At 32.4% G+C, this 15,732-nt stretch overlaps 1 protein-coding gene across 2 annotated transcripts in view; it reads left to right on the top strand.

The window, feature by feature from the left end:
- The window catches only part of ADGRV1 (adhesion G protein-coupled receptor V1), a 710,827-nt gene that overhangs the window by 109,803 nt on the left and 585,292 nt on the right, over window positions 1-15,732 (top strand). For both annotated transcript variants that reach the window (XM_074282108.1, XM_074282109.1), the window contains 2 exons: window positions 5,854-6,227; window positions 14,855-15,031. In XM_074282108.1, coding sequence (XP_074138209.1) covers window positions 5,854-6,227; window positions 14,855-15,031 — 551 coding nt within the window. The remainder of the gene's footprint in view (window positions 1-5,853; window positions 6,228-14,854; window positions 15,032-15,732) is intronic.

Raw genomic sequence — 15,732 nt, 5'->3', positions numbered from 1 at the left:
TTCTTTCTTTCTTTCTTTTCATGTGAATAAAGCATTTTTTTACTATTAATTTTTTATAATTATAACTTTTTTTTGACAGTACATATGCATAGGTAATTTTTTTTACCACATTATCACTTGTACTCCCTTCTGTTCCGAATTTTTCTCCTCCTTCTCTCCCCCCTCCCCTCCTAAATGGCAGGCATTCCATACATATTAAATATGTTCCTAGGTACAATATATATGTGCAAAATCGAATTTTGTTGTTTTTGTTGTTGCAAAGGAAGAATTGGATTTGGAAGGTAAAAATAATCTCTCAATAGTTTTTCACTGACTGTTCTTTATGTTTGGAATGTTTTTCATCCCGAACCTTTCCTTTAGAACCCTATTTCCTTTAAAAATAAACTCAAGTACCACACTTTACATGAAGCTCTTTTTGATCCCTCTAATTGCTAATGCTCTTAGGTATCAAATTACTTTATATTTATTTTGTATAGTCTCTCTCTCTCTCTCTCTCTCTCTCTCTCTCTCTCTCTCTCTCTCTATATATATATATATATATATATATATATATATATATATATATATATGAGGAAGGAGGTACAGATGGAAAAAAAAGAGGGGAAAGAAGAAGGAAGGGAAGGAAGGGGAAAAAGAGGAGAAAGGGAGGGAGGAAAACAAGGAAGAAGCAAGGGAATGGGTGTATGCTTATGTACATATATAGATACACTCACACATACATACACACAGTATCATTAAGACCTGAGTTCAGATGCACCCTCAGACATTTACCAGCTGAATGACTCTGGACAAATCATTTAACCTTCCCCCCCATTTGCTTTAGATTCCTTGATTATAAAAATGGGAACGACAATAAAACCTATATCCCATGGCTGTGATGATCAAATAAAATAGTATTTAAACATATTTGACACAGTACCTGGCATGTGGTAGGTGTTATATAAATATTAGGTATTTTATATATTTGTGTATGTACATGGGGACAGCTAGGTAGTACAGTGTATAGAGTCAGAAAGACTCATTTTTCTGAGTTCAAATCTGGCCTCAGACATCAACTGGCTGTGTGACCCTGGGCAAATCACTTCATACCATTTGTCTCAGTTTTCTCATCTGCAAAATGAGCTGGAGGAGGAAATGGCAAGCTATTCCAGTATTTTTGTAAGAAAACCCCAAGTGGGATCTTGAAGAATCATACAGATCTTAGGTGACTGAATGAGTGTGTGTGTGTCTCTGTGAGTGTTTTGTTTTCCTCAATATGGTATAAATTCTTTGAAGGCAAAAACTAGCTCATTTTTTCTTTTTTTTCCACATTTTTTCTTTAGTCATTTTCAATCCTTTGTCTAATTCTTCTTGACCCCATTTGAGCTTCTCTTGGGAAAGATACTGGAGTGCTTTGCCATTTCCTTCTTCAGTTCATTTTATAGATGAGGAAACTGAGGCAAACAGGATTAAGTGACTTGTCCAGAGTCATACAACCAATATATGTTGGAGGGAATTTGAACTCAGGTCTTTTTTACTCTGGTGCTTTGTTCTCCATTTATTATGGCCTCTATGATAAAATTTATAGATAGGATGGATAGATACATATTTGTACATATACATGTATATATATGTAATATTTTGAATAAACAGATAAATATATTGAGATTAAAGTCTTTTTCAGCATGTTCTTCATATGATTGTAATTTATTTTTTTCCTCATTTTTGATATTAAAGTATTCAATATATACCTGTTTAGAATATGTACAGTCAGTTTCCTGATGCCCTTGGTGTGCCTTGGTAGAGGTGTATGGTCTGCACTAGAGGAAATCCCCTCATAGATAAAGATGTAGATGGAACCTTGAAGTAAAGAAGAAAGTGTCATGGAAACTTGAGAGACTCACTTAGAATCTTTATCAGCTCCTCAACCTTCATAATTTAAAATGGCCAGCGTGAGCTTTTAGTGAGAGTTTATCATTATGGTTGATTCTGGAGATTTTTGAATTTGAATTTGTAAAGCAATAAATCTGTATATGGATGTTTCCAGCAAATTTTAACTCTTTTAAGGCATATCTTATACTATTATCAGCTTGAGTAAATGTGGTTTTCCCCCTCCCTTGTAAATATTCAGATGATGTGAATACATTTTGGTATCTCCCTAACCAAAGATACTCAGCAAAGTAAATCCGCAAAAAACAAAAAAACAAAACAAAAAAAAACCCCAAAAAAACAAAACAGCAAAACTGTCTCCCAAACAAAACCAATACAATAGCATTTAAAAATTATCCCAACACCAAAAAATAAAAATATTTCTGTATTGTCGAATGTTTTCTAAAGTTATCTATTTGTTTAGTTATAGTCTCTAAAACAAAGCATTGAAGCCTTAACTGAACTTTTCCTTTCCTGAAATTCTTTAGGTTCCATTCAATCCATCTCAACAAATGTTTATTAAATGTTTCCACCTGTAAAGTTTGGGTGTTGCAGTGGTTAGGGAGGCCAGCCTTAGAGGTAGACTTGGATATGAATCCCATCTTTAACATTTTGTGGCTACAGGCAAGTTACTTAATTTCTGACTGTCCTAGGAAACTCTAAGACATAAATTGCAGACAGAGTTGGGATTTCCATCAGTCAAAAGATTGACATCCTTGGATATTGGCTATACAAATTAAATCACAAATGAAATGCAAAAAAGAATACAGGGAAATATATTTACTACTACTTGGGTCAGTAAAATTTATCACTTTTATTGCTATTTAGTCAGTCAAATAAACCTTTTTTCAACAGACAAGTATTATGCAGGAGAGATACTAGTTTCAAGAGTAAAGAAAGGTTCAAATCCTGCCCTTGATGCAAACTAGTTGTATGACCTTGGACAAATCATTCAATCTCTTAGTGCCCTCAGCTAAATTCTAAGTCTGACTTTGCAGATCAGGTGCTAATCTACATTAGTAGAGAGAGTTTTTCCATATACCATTGAACTTTCTTCTGGTGCCTCATTATGGCAATGAGGAGTAAAGGAAGTAGCTTTTTCCAATATAAATCTTAGCCATTATTGATATTTTTATCAAATTGGAAAAAGTCAAGTCATGATTATGGTTTATTTTTTAGCCAAAAGGAGCCTTGATAAATTTAGAGAGGTGGTTCATTAGATTGGTTTTCTAGTTATAAATTTTTTGGGTGGCAATATAGCTTTAAAGGATCATTTATTGCAACAATGAAATTAGAGATCATTAAATTATTGAAAGAGATATTGTTACATGTAAATGTGTATATGTATATATATTTGATAAATGCCCTGTCTCTTCAAATAAAACTTAATAATGGAAGTAGTCATAACTTATACATTTATATGCCCAAAAATGTTAGTGTAGGATAACCTCTATGCTAGGGCATTAGTCATAGAACTAGGAAAGAAGGAAATAAAAGGGACACAACTAATTTTTCTGGCAAGATTATTCACTTAGGCTAGCTATTTGATTAATTGATAATAGTTTTTTTCTTCTCAAATGCCATAAGAAAATGAATGGGACTTGTATTACAGAAAAACTGCCATTTTAGAGCCAGATGAATTAACTGAATGGGAATTATAGAATTTCTTGCCAATCTCATGTTCTACTGACAAAATGGTATTGATTTGCTTATTCCATACTGTGGGCATATTGTGTTTATAAATTTCCAGATTATTGAAATTACTTATAAGGAGAAAACTTAGTAGTGGTTTATAAAAATACTACTGTTGGGACAATTTTATGTTTGGAAATGCACTCAAAAGTTTCCTAGTATAAACATAGTTTAGTTGAACCATTATCTCTATTTTACAGAGGAGAAAGGCGAGGCTGAGAGAGGTTAGTTAACTTATTCAGGGTCACATATTGTTATCAAGTGCTTAAATTGGGATTTTTCAATTCAGGTCTTGCTGATGCCAATTTTAGCACTTTATCCTCAGTGCTACCTAGCAAATGATATTTACTGATCTTGGGCAGATCACATAAGCTCTATTTGCCTCAATTTCATTCATTTGTAAAATTAGGGTCATAATAGTATCTATGTTCCAGGGTTATTATGAGGATTAAATGAGATAATATTTATGAATTACTTAGTGCAATTTCTGTGCTAAGTACTTGGAACATAGAAGTACTATATAAGCATTAGAAAAAACTTTTATTATTTATTATAATTTTCTACTTTTAATTTTTATTATTACTTTTATTTACTATTTTATTTTATTTATTTACTAATTTATTTAATATTATTTATATTTATTATTACTGTTATTATTGTTGTTTATTCTTCATTCTTGAAAATATCTTAATGATATCATGAGTGTGATGTCTTAACTAACATGTGAATTGGATTTGAGTGAGGCAGAGCTGAGCAAAGTCAGCCTCACTTCTTCCTCCAGAGACTATTATTGCTTTTATTATTTCCTCATTTGATGAATATGAGCTGGTACCTCAAAGTTGTTTTAATTTGTATCTCTTTGATGATTACTGTGGTTGAATATTTTTAAAATTAATTACTGATTATGTTTCTTCCTTTGAAAATTTTTCATATCAGATTGGGAATTATCACTGTAACTTTTTAATAGTTCCATATATTATTTAGTTATGAAATTATGTATGAGTCTGTTATATTTGAAATAAATATTTTCTGAATCTGTTGTTTTTCTTTTTATATGAATTATGTTTCTTTCTGTAGCTCAAAATGGGAAAGCACAAGCTAAGAAGACCTGGATCCGTGTTCTCTCTCTGACATTTACTGGATGTATGATCATTTAATTTAATTTCTCAGTGGTCATTTAATTTCTCAGTGTTCTAGACAATACTCAGTACTCAAAGTTGTAGAGAAGATGGACATCTGCTTTAATAGAGAGTGTGTCCTCATCCAGGATATCCAGGAGTTCTTTGTATCAATGAAATCATAAATCCAGCCCTTTACTCCTATTCACCTTTGTTGCACAGAGTTATTTTTTTTAAATTCATGTCATGAAGCATATCTATCTTTTACCTAATAATTCCTTCTATATGTTGATTGAAAAAATAATAATTGAGAAAATATTTGAGAAGTGTTATTGAAAAATATTTGATTCCATTTTCCCCACATTTTTAATAATTTTATTTAAAATTATTTTCCATTCATAAATGTGGCTTTTTATTTAAAAATATAAAGATTAATAAAGAGTGGTCCCTGCCTTCACCTTAAAATCTAGTAGGAAGCATACCTAGAATCAGAATATCAGGCAAAGTAGGAGTGTGTGACTAAAAATACTGTGAATTTTGAGGAAGAAAATAATACTTCTCTCTGAGAGGAAACAGATAAGGTTTCATAGAAAAAGAAATGACCTTTACATTGGGCCTTATTGGGGTAGAGTGCAACAGATAGAGTTGTGTTTAGTGGCTACGAGAAAGGAGAAGAATTGGGATGCCTTAGGCAATTTTTCTCTTAAATAAGATCATAGAATTTAAAGCTAAAAATTGTCATGAGAGGCTATCTTTCCAAATCTGTCAAGACATAGGTTTGAAACTTAGGTTTTGATTTTGAATCCAGCACAGTTCATACTTTTAAAGTTCATTCTTTCATAGAAAAAGAATATATTTTAAAAGGTCTTTATATAGTTTTAAAAAACCTAATCTGATCATCTTTAATCAGCACATATTATTACATCCTTTACAGAACCCTGAAGTATTAAAGAAGTTTAGTTAATACACAAGTTATGGCTATGTAAAACATATGGCTTATGTCATGTTATCTTTTAGTACAATGTTTCCATTTCATAAATCCTTCTTGTGATTTGAGAAGGTATTGATATAGTTGGTTGTATTATGTTATATACCTATTTTGCAATTAAATGTTAACACTGATTTCTAATTTCAGGTCCTGGGATAATGAGAGTTGGTGCAGGGATGAATGGTAATGACAGGTTTACAGGATTGATGCAAGATGTAAGGTTGTATGAGCGAAAATTGACCTCAGAAGAAATCTATGAACTTCACGCCACTCCAGCAAAGAATGATTTGCACCCTATTTCTGGGTACCTAGAGTACAGACAAGGAGAAACCAATAAATCATTCATTGTTTCAGCAAAAGACGACAATGAAGAAGAAGGAGAAGAATTATTTATACTTAAGCTAGTTTCTGTACGTGGTGGAGCTCGTATTTCTCAAGAAAATATCACAGCAAGATTAACAATACAAAAAAGTGACAATGCCAATGGATTGTTTGGCTTTACAGGAGCCTGCATACCAGAGGTAAGATGGGAAACTTGGAATATTCCATGGCAGTGATCATGACTAATTGTGAATGCACTTGAGATTTCTTTCAGCTAATAATAAATAGAATTTCTTTTACATTAAAGGTATCTTGCTTTTTTTTTTTTTTTTTTAAAGAGAGAAACTTAAGAGCCAATTAGATAGATGACTTGGTTTTTGCTTTGTTTATTTTGGTATGGTTTTTTAGTACTAGACTTGTGATTTCACAGATGTAGAGATCTCCCAAAAAGGAACTTCTTCTATCACTACATATTGCCCATTAATCTTAACTTCCGTTTGGCTTTTAAAACCTTCCATTTCTTATCCCTTCCTACTTTTTGGGGGGACTTCTTACACTTTGCACCCTTTTTTCCCCCAATGTATTTATGATCCAATGATACTGGCTTTTTTGCCTGAAACTCTCCACGTCCCTACTCCAAGCATCACTGATTTTCCACTATGCTTGGCCCTCATTCGCTTTTTTTTTTCCAGCCCTACCCCTGCCTTTCCCAACTTCCTTCAAGTCTCTGCCAAAGTTCCACTTCCTGTCACAGGTCTTTCCTGCTCTTCTGAATGCTAATGTCTTCCCTCTGTTACAAGTTATCTCTACAAGTTATCTGTTCTGTATCTTGTTTATACATAGTGGTTTGCATACTGTTTCCCTTTAGACTGAGAGCTCCTTGAGAGAAGAAATTGTTTATTGACTTTGTTTGAATCCCCACTACTTAGCACAGTGCCTGCCTGGGACATAGTAAATGTACATAGTAAATGCTTAAAAATGTCAGTTGACTGACTAATTGTCATTTGACTAGGATATGGAAAATTTAATGGTTTGCCCAGAGTCATGCAATCTTATTATGTTATATTTGTATTGGATATGGGACTTGAATTCAGGCCTCTCTGACTCAACTTTATTCATTACGCCACACAGCCTAAGTATGAATTATTATATGAATATTATTAAACAATTAGTCCTTTAGAATCAGGCTTGAGAATTAGTGAATTTCACTGAAAGAAATCACCTTCAAGACACCACTTAATTTCTACTGACTGTGGGATCTTATAAGAATAAATGATTATAACTGTGTTGAGAGTTGATGTAAAATGGGATGATATTTATTGCATTTATTGCTAATAGAGGCCAAATGAATATAAAACATCAATATTTATTTAAGTTTTCAAATAAAATTTCTTACTCAAGGGTTAGCTAACAAGCTTCTGTAGCAGTAATAAATGCCTTTCTTATCAGCCTCCTTGGTTAGTGTGAATTTACTGGGCCCTTTGCTGCTCTCCTTATCTGTCCTTTCTATGTCTTTAGGGCTTCACTGTAATCTTGTTGGTTTCCTGTTCAGTAACCTAAGAGTCTTTGAAACTGCCTCACAGGTGTTATATGTGACAACAAAGGCCTGTGGGTGAACGCCAAAGACCTGAGGAGAGTTTTGACTTTGCCTTAGCAATTTGATTCTAGCATGTTTCCTTGAATTATATATTTAAAAGATAAAATAATGAAGATTAAAAGACAAAACAGTATTTTTAATTTTATAGATAATATACCCTTCTACTACAAATGGAGGTACAAGTATCATTATACAGTGTACACTGGCCTTCCTAATCTATTTATAAGATAAGGTAGTGAGAAGTCTCCATGATGCCTAAAGTGTAGAATTACAATTTGAGTCAATCAGTAAACACTTATTAAACCCCCTATTATGTATCAAATACTATGCTATATACTGGAGATCCAAAGACAGGAAAGAAGACAGTTCTTGTTCTCAAGGAACTGATGGTCTAGTGGGGGAGACATCAGGCAGACAACTATGTACAAATAAGCTGTCCACAGGATAGAGAGCAAAGGCAATAGAATGAAGCAGGATTAGAATTGTTTCCTGTAGAAGAGATTTTAGCAGGACATTGAAGGAAGCCAGGGAAGTCAGGAGACAGAGATGAGGAGTAAGAGAATTTTAAGTATTGGGAACCATCAGAAAAAATTCCCAGAATCTTGGAGATGGATTGTCCTGTTTGGATTGAATAATATGTGGGGTTTGGGTTTAGGATATAAAGTGTAAGAAGACTAAAAAGAGGGGTGTGTGTGTGTGAGAGAGAGAGAGAGAGAGAGACAGAGAGACAAAGAGAGACAGAAACAGGCAGAGAGAGAGAGAGAGAGAGAGAGAGAGAGAGAGAGAGGGAGAGGGAGAGGGAGAGAATAACAGAGGGGGATAATGAAGGGTTTTGAATGCTTAAGAAACAATTTTATATTTGATTCTGGTATTAATAGTACTGGAGTTTATTGAGTAGGATGGTGATGTTGTCAGTCCTGAACTTTAAAGGTCACTTTGACAGCTGAGGACAGGAATTGGAGTAGATTTGATAGAGAAAGTAGGTTATTGCAGTAGTCCTGATATGAGATGATAAGGGCCTGTCCGATAATAATGGGAATGCTAGAGGAGGCTTTGCAGGATCTTAAGAAAGTAAAATGGATAGACCTTGACAACAGATTGGAGAGAAAGTGAGCAGTCATAGATAATACCTAGTTTGCCACCCTAATAGTGGCTTCTGCAGAATAATGGGTACTAAAAAAAAAAAAAAAAAAAAAAAAAAAGAATAATGGGTATTCTGGAGACTTCTCATTCTTTGGATAAGTGTGGTATGGACTTTTGGTGTGAATTTGGATCAATATATTGCTAGTGAGTCTGATGTGTATATAGAAAGATAGCTCTAGTAATGGTACCTTTTTTTTGGACTGACTGGCATTTTTAAAGGTGTCAGAATACTTTCATGTGCATTTTTAGTTAATCCTTATTATAGCTCTGTGAGGTAGAAAAGATTGATTTAGTTATCCCCATTTTATAAATTGAATCTTAGCAAAGCTGTAAGGTGTTCAACTATACAGTAAATAATAGGGCTTCTTGGGACTAGTTATTATGAAAGCAATCCTAAACTTATGTCATGGTCTTAACTATTTATATATGGACTAACACAAATAAAGTTCAAAGAACTATATAGCCTAAGTAGAATAAACAGTTAAACAAATAAACAACAAAAAAATCCAGCTGTGTCTGAGAACCGTTTTTTTTTTTTTTTTTTTTTTTTTTTGTTGTTTGTTTGTTTGTTTGCTGTAAAAATCAGCAGTTTTCAAAGTAGGCATAAAAACTTGACTTTATTTAGCTGAAGGTAGAAATAGCTTAGCATCTGCCTTTGGCCTAAATGGCTCTTTGAACTTGACTAGGTCCATAAAGCTTTTTGAGAAAAAGGCATTATTGGGTCAGTTAGGTGATGAAATGGATAGAGCACAGACCTGGAGACAAGAGAACCTGAGTTAAAACATGATCTCAGACATGCTGAGCAAGCCACTTAACTCATAGCCTTGTAAAAAAATAAAAAACCAAAAACCAAAAACCCCAACATTATTGCCTATAACTAGCCATACTTCCCCATTTAGGTAGGTTATTGTACCCATATTAATAAAATGATTAATTTGTTGACAGTTTTTACACAAGATAAAAGTGGAGTGAGTTTATTTCATATATTGTAAGATTTATATAGCTGTACCTATCATATACAGCAAGAAGAAAACTACAGTACAGTAGAAAGAGTACTGGATTTGGAGTACAATGACCAGTATTAAACCCCGACCCTCTCACTTACTATCTCACTGACCTTGGGGAAAGTCACTGAACTCTTTGGGATGCAGTTTTACCATCTGTAAAGCAAACAGGCTGGACTAGAAGATCTCCAAGGTCTCTTCTAGTTCTGTGTCTATGATGCTGAGGTCAGTTCCTTGTTGACATGAGTCACTGTAGGATAGTGGCAAGAGCCATAGTTTAAGAGGCGGGAGTATGAGGGACTAAATCCAGGCCTGGCTCTTTTGCCAACTAACTCCCCAATGCTGCACTCCTTTAATCTTTTGGCTTCAGCTGCCTTCTATGCGAAATATGGAAGTTGAGCCAGATACTCTTTATGGTCCTTGGTAGTGCTTTCATTCTGATTCTTAGCTATGGAAAAAAAGAAACTGAATGCTGGCACTGGATTACTGTAGAAGAGGAATTTGTGGAATTTTCATCCCTGTAAATTTTAAGAAAAGGATTAGCAACTCCTTTCTTTCTTATGTAAAAGCATATAACTTTATGTCACATGATGGTATTTTTGTCTCCTATTCACAGAAAAAACAATGCTGCTCTTGCAGCTTTTTAAAGAGACTACAGTTTTATCAATGTGAAGAATGATAGTTTACTGAAAATGTGTCCTCCCCACCTTAGATCTAACCATCTCCCACTTGTCATCTCACCATGATAACTTGTGGTTTATAAACTTCCTTTTATGTCATTTGACATGACTTAATCAACCAGTTAGTCTAAGCTAAAAATAAAACATTTTTGTTAAACAATTGTATTATTTTGAATATTAATCCATTCTGCTTTGATATAATGCATATGTACAAGTGTGTGGAAATTCTTTTGTGATTTTAAATTCCCATAGCAGTCCTGGAGTATGAAAGACCTGAATTCAAATGTGGCCTCAAACACTGATTTTGTGACCCCTGGACACACTACTTAATCCTGTTTGCCTCAGTTTCATCACCTCTAAAATGAGCTGGAGAAGGAAATGGCAAAATATTCCTGTGTCTTCATCTAGAAAACCCCAAATGGAGTCAGACATGGCAAAATCAGCTGAACAATAAAAAAATCTCCCTGCATTTTAAGGTCCCTTTCTAACCGCTCTCTGGTTCCTTCCAGTTAATTGGCTATTTGGCTGAAAGGCCTTTTCTCCTATTGCCATTTTCTACTTTACTCTATTTTTCTATGTCATATTTCAGAACCTAAAACTTTCTATTTAATACACTTATTTTACTGAAATACAACTATGTATTTGAATGACTGTAAATGAATAAGATTTATTGTTCATTGTATCAGTTTCAGTCTTTTTTAGTGATACTGGTCTCAAGAATTAAAGTATGGAAATTTATGATTTCAAAAAATAAATTAATATAACAAAGTTTTAAAGATACATTTTGAGAATATTCTTATGAGAATGAGAACTTTATTTCAGCTTGAACTGTAATTGCTTTTAAGTACCTACCATATGTTATGTTAATAGATTCTTTTCTATATAAGTGCTATTGATACAATCTGATTTCACAGACCATCACCCAAGCATGAAACTAAATTAAAAATTCATGGGATATGCTAATTCTTTAGCATTCATCTATTTTAGCAAGGAAAGATTGTTCAGTGATAAGAATAGTTAATTTTTTTCTAGAAAAAAACGATTCTAATAATTTTTACTCATTTCATCCTTCCTTTTATATCCCTGCTGATTTAGACAAGACCTTGCAAATACTGTATTCCCAAGAGACACCAAGACTGTATCATTCAGTTCTTTGAGAATTTGGATGATTATGATTCTATAATTTGTTATGTAAGATTGTTGTTGAAAAAATGTTAGATATAGTTTTGTTTGGTAGCTTCACTTTACAGTTGAAGACACTGAGGCCTGGAATAGGTTGTTCACATGGATAATAATAAATAGCTGAGTAAAGACTTGACCAGGTCCTTGGACTTAAGGTGAAGTTCTGTTTCTACTGTACTACACTCTTGGGTACTATATTCCTTTATGTCACATTACTGAAATGGTCATTTGAACCATATTTTAAAACTACATTATAACCTAAAATGGAGGGAAAAGTTTAATATTCCATTTTCTATTTAAAATTTTTATTTAAGATATATATATATATACATATATATATACACACACACACACACACACATATATACATATATCTTTATCAAATAAAATTTACAATACATGTGTGAATGAACCTGTAAATTGCTTTTAATAATAAACTTTGGGTTAGAAAAATTTTTCCCATGTGAAAATGACAAAAATAAACCTAATTCTTGTATCTGTCAATCAATCAACAATCATTTAGTGTCTACTTTGTGCAAGGCATTGTGCAAGGAACTAGAGATACAAATATAAAAGTGAGATAGTCTCTGGCCCTTAAGGAACTTGTTTATTATTGTGCCAAAGAAAAATTTCACAGCTGTTTTATGTATGCCTATAATTTCATTTTCATTCTCTGTTAACTCTTTGGTATAGCATGTTAAAAAAAAAAAAGGGATCCTGCTTCAGTCAGGAAATAGGTTCAAATGCCTCCTCTGACATTTATTATCTAGGAGATCATGGACACAAGTCATTCAATTACTCTAAGCCTCAGCTTTCTTATCAGTAGATTAAGGCTAATATCCATATTACATACTTCAGAGAAAAGAAATATGCTTAGTAACCTTTAAAGTGCTATAGAAATGCAGGCTGTTATTATTATTTGTGTTCCTATATTATGTGCCTTTGGTATTGAAAATTATTGAATCATATGTGAATTGCTGCTTCTTTTATTCATTTAATGAGAAATGGTACTACCTGAAAATATGGATTGTAAAACATTTTTTATCTAATAGGATTTAAATTCACAGACCTACTGAATTTTTGTAATATGTATGATGGATTCACAAGGTTTAAGGCAACATGTTCCTTTATTCAGAAAGGTGTTTCATAAAAATGTGTAGAATTCAGAATATCCCAGCTCTCCTATGGCATTATCTTTTGGCCAACATCATTTTTTGTCTCCATTAATCACTGCTCACAGCATTTTAGCATGTGGATTCTATCTAGACTGACCTTGTGATGGGAGTCTTGGGAGTACTCTAAAAAAACTTACTTTTAGATTGTTTTTTGACTTAGTGTACAATTGTAGAAACAGAGCATAGTGGATTAGCCCCAGGGGAATAGTTCTGGGTATAAAGGAAGGTAATTGGGTTCTATTCTTCTTTTCTCTGTTCTGGAGATAAAGGGAAGAAAAAAAGATTGGAAATGTATGAGATGCATTTGGTGTTTTATTTTTTCAAGATATGTGTAGTGAAGTAAGAACAAACTCTGTCTACCAATACAGATTGACAACTGTTCTATTAAGTTTTAGAGAAAATTGCATCCAGCATTGGAACAATGTGACTTTTTCAGGGTCAAACAGGCATTTTGTATCAGTTAAGACTTGAACACAAATCTTCCTGAATCAAGGCCAGTATATCTCTCTTCAATTCAAAAATATGAAAATTAAGTAAATTTAGAGCATTTAGAGTAAAAGGTAGAATGTATTTTAAGCAGAGGAAATGAATTTCTCTCATTTCCTCTTTTCACCTGATTAACTCCTCTTTCTGTTGACCATTTTCATCTGAAGTTTGACACTTGAGGGTTAAGTTTCAGAATCTTTTGATTCTTTTTATTAATTTTTTTTCAGACCAAAATTGGTGGAACCAGTTAACCTGCTGTTTATAAAACAGCTGTTCAATTTTCTAGTTTAATTATTTTGTAGAACAGAATAGAGTCCATGCTGGATTAACCAAATTAATTTGATTTTAATGATTTATAATGGTACATATCTAAAATTTAAATCAATCTCTAAAATTGTTCAAAATGAGGCTTATGCATTTCAGCTATTCAAATCAAAGTAAGAGGTTTAAAATATAAGAAATCTTAAATTATAGTTTAAATGGAAGATGGTTAAATATTTATTTAGTGCTTACTGTACATAAGATTTTGTTCTAGACAGTATAAAGGACACAGAAGAAAATAAAGTATTGTCCTTATGCTGCTTCATCTTTTATAAGGCAGAAATACTTGGAGTTAAATAATAGCCTAATGAATGACTGTATAAGACAATAAAATTAATTTTTAAAAATATTAACTGATTTATACCAAAATTTTCTGTTAGCATCAAGATATTTATGATTTTCCTCCTGTTACCTTCTTCCCTAGATATTCTAAATAAGCAGCTTGGCAATGCAATAGATATAGTGCTGGACCTAGAGTCAAGAAAATCCAAGTTCAGATAGCAGTGTGGTTATGGCAAAATCATTTAACTTCTGTTTTTCTCAATTTCCTCATATGTAAAATAAAGATGATAACTTTTGCCTTCCATGGTTGTGGTGAGGATATGATATAATATGATATAATATTTGTATTATATTGTATTGTAATATAATAATTGTAAAGCACTTAGTACTATGTCTGTAAGTGCATTATAAACATTAGCTATTGTATAATAATAGCATTTACTAAGGTTGAGAGGCACTGAAGTTTATTGATTAAATTATTGTCCTTGGAATCTTTAAGATCTGAATTAAAGCTCTATCTTTGATGGGTACTTTCTATGTGACCTTAGGCACATAGTATCCTCAGACCACTCTCTTTTTTCAAAACATAAACTGCATAAGAAGATGCTGGTGTGTAATGGAAGAGGAAATTCCTAATTTAAGAGTTCCTTACAATGATGAGATCACAAATTTCATTAAAAAACTTCACTATGGGTTGATATACATGAATCTATATAAATTATCACATGAATCATTTTGTAAAGTATCTGTAAAAAATAGGATTCTATCCTAAGTACACCATTTCTATCACTAAATATATGTATTTATATACCATTTTCCAAATAGGTACCAGAAAGTTGATGATTTTCAATAAAAGTGAAGATTTTATAATAATTTCCTGATTTTCTTAAATGGAATCTACTTTACTGAGTGATTAGGATCAATATTTACCTAAAAATAATTTTCATTTAATTTCAGATAGCAGAAGAGGGGTCCACCATTTCCTGTGTCATTGAGAGAACCCGGGGAGCTCTGGATTACGTGCATGTTTTTTATACCATCTCCCAGATAGAGTCCACTGGCATTAATTACATAATTGATGATTTTGCTAATGCCAGTGGAACTATCACATTCCTCCCTTGGCAGAGATCAGAGGTACCTTCTTTTATTAAAGTTAATTATTTGTGTGTGTGTTTTTTTTTTAACTCCTGGAATTAATTTTCTGGTATATGTATTCTTTAATGTAATTCCAGAGGTTATCATTTCAGAGCTTTGGATGCTTAAGAATTTAACAATTTGGCTGATTTTAAAAAAATGCAGGATTTTGTTGATATTGATGTTTATGTTTGTGGGGAGACAATAGAAGCAAAAAAAAACCCCATATAGTCGCTTTTGGACTTTCATATGAAAGAAAAGATAGACTATGAAATTCATTTGGGCCTATTATTTCTAATTTCTTCTTATTCAAACCAAATGAGCTAGCATATGTAAAAAACTTTACAAACCTTAAAACATATTGAATACCAGTACAATTACATGTCATATGGTTTTTAAAGATATTTTATTATTGGGTACACAGCTATTTCTCTTTTCTTAAAATTTCATTTTTGACATTAATGAATTGAAAATAGAAAATATATTTATAATCTGATACTACATTAATTAAACTTTTCAATATTATCATCCTTTTTTTTTGTTTAAAAGTAACTTTACATATGTAGAATATCCTATTGAATCTTCTAATCTTTTGAAGAATTATTTCCAAATATCATATTTGTTAATACTATATTTCCATTTTTTATATTTTTTTTCCCTTCTTAAAATGGGAAGTACTGGAGATATAGAGAAGATGGGAA

The sequence above is a fragment of the Sminthopsis crassicaudata genome, chromosome 1 (genome assembly GCF_048593235.1).
Source record: "Sminthopsis crassicaudata isolate SCR6 chromosome 1, ASM4859323v1, whole genome shotgun sequence".
NCBI lineage: Eukaryota > Metazoa > Chordata > Mammalia > Dasyuromorphia > Dasyuridae > Sminthopsis > Sminthopsis crassicaudata.
This window is presented reverse-complemented; position numbering and strand designations above follow the sequence as displayed.